The 5,679-nt window shown below is 32.8% G+C and overlaps 1 protein-coding gene across 1 annotated transcript; it reads left to right on the top strand.

The window, feature by feature from the left end:
• Nucleotides 2,271–3,484, top strand: LOC107609514 (nuclear transcription factor Y subunit B-3). The gene has a single exon (XM_016311507.2). The coding sequence runs from the start codon at nt 2,612–2,614 to the stop codon at nt 3,197–3,199; it is 588 nt and encodes a 195-aa protein (XP_016166993.1). The 5' UTR covers nt 2,271–2,611; the 3' UTR covers nt 3,200–3,484.

Here is a 5,679-nt window from a genome sequence, read left to right as displayed (position 1 = left end):
TCAAATTTTGTGGGTAAAAAAAAAAACCTGTCAGTTTAAACACTAAAGAAAATAAACACAAGCTAAGAATTGTGGTTGAACTAATAATTTAATAAAATATTTTGGATCTAATATTTTAAACACTAAATATACAACTGTGTTACAATTTTAAAGGGATAATTTTATGGGATGCTTTCATAAAGACGTATAAAACGTCTTTTTTTTTTAAAGATGCTTACGTGTCATGTTATTATTTGATATATTAATTAATCAGTTATTTTTTAATTTCTTAACAAATTAGAATAAAATCGATTTTTTTATAACAATAACAAACAATAACAATAAACCCAATTTTTTTAGGAATCTAATTGTATTTTTAAATTTTTAGAGATTCAAATGTCTGCAAAACAAAAAGTTAGAGATATATTTATCTTTTTATAAAAAAATTTAAAGATATTTGATTTAGATTGTGTAATTCGATCGGATCAAATCGGGTGACAATTAGGTTTATTATTATTGATACAATAAATCGATTTTGTTCTGATTTATTAAAAAAATAAATTATTAATCGGTTTAATAAAGATGTTTAATAATAAAATAATACATATAAACATCTTAAAAAAAATATTTTTAATGTTTTTATTAAAGTGGTCTCTCAATTTTATTGCTTAAACAATTTTACTATTTTTTTTTTTTTACCAAAGATAAGAGACTCGAACCCACAACCTCTTAATTGAGTATGAAAAAATTATACCATTGGAACTATTACTCATTGGCTTAAACAATCTTACTATTACTATAGAATAATACAGTCCTTAAATTTCGGAAGAAAAAAAAAAGACCCTAAAACAGTAACATAGTGTACGTAAGTGTTAAGTTTCTTTAACTAGAAGAATATGTGCACAAGGATGAGATTAGATATCATCATTATTATTGTGAGTAGCAGGCTACAAAATATTCTAAAGAATAATTTTATTCTCATCGAAAACAACTTTAGCCACGCAATTCATATTTTTGAAGTGAAAGTAGAGATACATATATATCTTGTTTACACAAATGTACAATCATGAAGAAGAAATTAAATTTACTTGACAAGGAAATTAAGGATATAATCACAATCTCTCTGATCCATTTCATTATTCCACGTCCTTGGTGATCTTTTATTTATGCCCTACAATGAATAATTCACACATGCACTTTTCCCAACTTTCTCAGCATGCATATATCTATGGATTAATATTTGATTTGATTGCTACACACAAAACGTTAAAAGACACACTCCTTATAACTAGTCCTAACTCATATATCACCGACACATCTAATCATAATCAAAATGCCCTCTCAAATTTGTTAGATATTTTATTTTGATAAATTAAATAAGTAATAAATATATTAAAACAAAAGAAGTTATAATGGTTAATAGTTAATACTTGTTTTGGGGAATACATAGTTTAGTTTTGTCCACGCAATTATATGCATTAAGTTGGCTGCATTTGAATATATAATATTCATCATAAGATGTTATGCTTTGAGATAATGAGATTAGGCTAAATCTGTTAGTAAATTAGAGTTGTCTTATTGCGAGATGTCACAGCAATATGCTGAACTCCACGCTGTAATTTATGATTCCTCTAGAAAAATACCCTAGACTAAAAATAGACGAATTATATATATATAGAGGAGAAAAAATAAGGGTTGATCGAAGTAATCATTATTTTATTGAAGAAAGCTACTAAGAATAAAAGGGTTTCCACCTAAGATATTTATTTTTGTATGAGATATGATGAAAAGAAAAGTTATTTGGTCATTGACCAAGTATGAACCATTAAAAATGAGCAGAGAATTGAAAGATTAATTCATGCATGTAGCTCCCAGCACTCTCTACCTATCAGAAAAGAATCAAATCAAAGAAAGCAAATATTGGTCTCTTAGCTTAAATAGAATTGAATTAGGAGATAATGGTTTTTTTTTTTTTTGTAATATCAATTAATTTTTAAGATTTTAAATTTTAATTCTAAATATTCAAAAAATTATAATTAAGTTAATTTTCTATGTCTGTTCAAATAAATAATATTGAATTTATTGAATTGAAAGAAAAAGGAGAGGGTGATTAGATTAGAGAGTCCAAGTCAGACCAAGTGGCAGATACCATATGAACGGTGAAGATCACTCAGTCCCTCACCCAATCCAACGGATAAAACGTCGTCCGCGTAAGCTCACACTTATCGACTAACAACGGTCCAGAACGCTCCACGTGTCCACCAGATAAACCCCCTTATTAACCAACCAACTCAACGAACCCCTTCCTTCACTCCCCACTCCCCAACTCCCAACTCCCTCACTCTCTCTATCTCTTTCTCCTCCTTCTCCGCCGCCCCCGGCCGCCGTCACCACCAACTGACTCACCAAGTTACCATCCTCCACCTCACCTTCACTGAGCCGCAATTCGTCGAAACCTCTCCTTCACTCTCAAGTCAACGCACATTCAAAAATTCGAGAAAATTCGGTCATTGAATAATCCAATCACTGAGCTTCAGCTTCAGATTCCTAGGGTTCTTCTTTCGAATCCAATCCAGCAAATCAGAGCGATTCAACGATTCGAAACCGAGTTGAGAAGTAGTGAGTTAGGTTAATGGCGGACTCGGACAACGAGTCAGGAGGCGCGCAGAACGCCGGGAACAATAACAGCGAGCTGTCGCCGCGGGAGCAGGACCGGTTCCTACCGATCGCGAACGTGAGCAGGATCATGAAGAAGGCGCTACCGGCGAACGCGAAGATCTCGAAGGACGCGAAGGAGACGGTGCAGGAGTGTGTTTCGGAGTTCATCAGCTTCATCACCGGCGAGGCCTCCGACAAGTGCCAGCGCGAGAAGCGGAAGACGATCAACGGCGACGATTTGCTTTGGGCGATGACGACGCTAGGGTTCGAGGAGTACGTGGAGCCGCTCAAGATTTATCTGCAGAGGTTCAGGGAAATGGAAGGTGAGAAGAGCGTTGCGGCGCGTGACAAGGACGCGGTTGCGGTCAACGCCGCATACGATTACGGAGGAGGTGGTAGTGGTGGCGCAATGGGGATGATGATGAACCAGGGACACGTGTACGGCTCTGGTGCGTTTCATCAAGTGGCTGTGAGTGGTGGAGGTAGTGGTGGTCCTGTTATGGGTAAGAGTGGTGGGCCCAATTATCCGGGTGCTGGATCTAATGCAGGTAGACCCAGATAGATGTCGTGGTCTTCTCTTTTGTGACGTGTTTGGACATGCCTTTTTAATTTTTATAATTTTTAATATTCCATTTTTAATCCGCAAGAACTTTTTTAAACTAATGTATTGTATAGGGTAGGTAATTTGGGAATGGGGGACTTCGTATTAAAAACTCTTGAATTGAGTCGAATTCTATATTACACCAAAAATAAAATAATAAAAATATTTTAATCAGTATGAATTGTAAGAGAGTGACACTCGTGAAGCCAAACATGGCTTGATGTTGTAAGTTGTAAGTTCTTTCTTGTCCATTAACATCAATTAGTGACTAGTTATAATAATAATTTAATCAGTTGTTGTTACTGTTTTATATTGGTATTAGATGAATGAAGACTGTGATTTGAAAATCTTTTTCGTTTGTTTTTTTTGTGGGACTACGGTTTGAAAAGTTGAGTTTGTGTCCATTGCGAATGAATCGAAGACGACAAATCAAAGGCTTATGCCTGTAGTTTTTAAATCAAAATTTTATAAAATAATAGTACTAAGAAAAAAAATTAACATAAAAATCATTTTTTCATTGCATACATTTATCTAACGTCGTCCGATCTTGACAACTAATTTTTGTGAGAAAATGAGAGTAGTAAAATGAGAACATAAAAGTCAAACTGTGATTGGTTGAAGTAGTTTTTCGGCTATAAAACTCGACTTTGGAATATATAAAAGGGAGAATATTTGGAAGGTTAAAAAAAAAAGGTTCATGCAACTAACGATGACTAACTTTATTATTCCTGCATTCACATGCTAGTATGCTACAATATACGTAAGAGAAATTATAACCTTTTTTTTTTGGATAACAGAGAAATTAAAAGCATATCAATTGATATTTGAATAAGATATTGAAAGTGACATGCAAACATAAATAGCTAGATATGCCTCTGCATTCGCATTGGTTGGTTTGTGTGGGATCCAGATCTAGAGGGCTTCGGCGGAGTTTGTACATTATAATCTATGAGACCTGTGTGAATCTAACATATTCGGGTCTTAGCTACACAAATTTGAGAGCATGAGTATTTAGCTCTGTACTATGACGTTGCCATAAACACAGATTTGCGGATATGCAGTTGACCCAGAAAATTTTTTCGTGCGGTAAAATATATATAATATAATAATAATTTTTATAATTGATGTTATAAAATAGGAATATTTTTTAAATTATTTAACCAATAAATTAAAATAAAATAATAATTTAAAATAATAATAAATAATTTAGAATTTTATTCTTCTAGGTTTCATATTTTGAAAAGATCGAATAATCTTTTCATTGTTAATACAATCAAATGTCTCTCTTTCTATGTATGTCACTAAACAATCATTTACAAATTCATCTCCCATACAGTTTCGAAGTCGACTCTTTATGATGTTCATAACAGAAAAAGTTCTTTCAATTGATGCAGTTGCTACGGGCAAAATTAAAGCTAACTTCAAAAGAAGAAACACTAATGGATAAACAATATTTTTTCGAGTCTCAACCAACTTTTGAGAAAGAGCACCAATTCCATTTAAGTCTGAGAATTGATCATCAGAACGCACATCTAGTATGAAGTTCTCAAGTTGACTATCAAGTGCCAAAAGTTGAGTGGAAGAAAATTCTAATGGATAGAATTGAGCTAACTGGATCAACTTCTCCTTATCAAATGCAAAAAATGAGTGTCTTGGATTCAAACAAGCTATGCAAAGAAGCAATTCAGTATTCACCTCTGTAAAACGATTATTGAGTTCTTGAAGTTGTCTATCAACTACTTGATAGAATATATAAACTTGAAAATGATGCAAATTTTTTATATCTTTTGAGTTTTGCGTCTTGATCTTCCTTGTGACACAAATAATCATCCATGATTGGAACAGTAATATTATATTTGTCACAAACAGTGAGACTTCGTCAAGTAAAAGAGACCAGCCATCATCTCTTATATTTTGCAACCGTTGCTTAGACACTTTGACTAATGCTATAGCGTTTATAATGTCTTGATCATTCCTTTGTAACGCTTGCGATAACTCATTAGTAACTCCCAAGATATTTTTCATCAAGTACAAGTTGAAAATGAATTCAAAGGATTGAATGACATTCAATAAATGACATGCTTCAGCTCTTTGTTCTGAATTATTTCCATCTTCCTCAACATATTCAAGAATATTAACCACAGAAGAAAATAAAGAAATTAATCTAAGTATAATTTCATAGTGTGAATCCCATCTAGTGTCTCCAACTCTTTTTAAAGGTAATTAGAGATTTATTTAAGAATTTGTCGTTGGTTAATAATTTATTGTATATGCAAAATGAGATTAGAGTCTTTAGCACTTAATTAAGTAGACTAGTAAATTAATGACTAGAATAACCCAAGTTGGTTTGATGGGATAAATCTTTTTTTTTTTTGGTCATGGGTTTGATGGGATAAATCTGTTTATGAAACTCTTCGTTTTGGGTTGGACTCTGTTTCATA

Source organism: Arachis ipaensis, chromosome B07 (genome assembly GCF_000816755.2).
Source record: "Arachis ipaensis cultivar K30076 chromosome B07, Araip1.1, whole genome shotgun sequence".
In the NCBI taxonomy this organism is placed as follows: Eukaryota; Viridiplantae; Streptophyta; class Magnoliopsida; order Fabales; family Fabaceae; genus Arachis; species Arachis ipaensis.
This window is presented reverse-complemented; position numbering and strand designations above follow the sequence as displayed.

Coding starts and splice junctions, on each gene's coding strand:
- LOC107609514 (XM_016311507.2), top strand. CDS start 2,612: ATGGCGGACTCGGACAACGAGTCAGGAGGCGCGCAGAACGCCGGGAAC.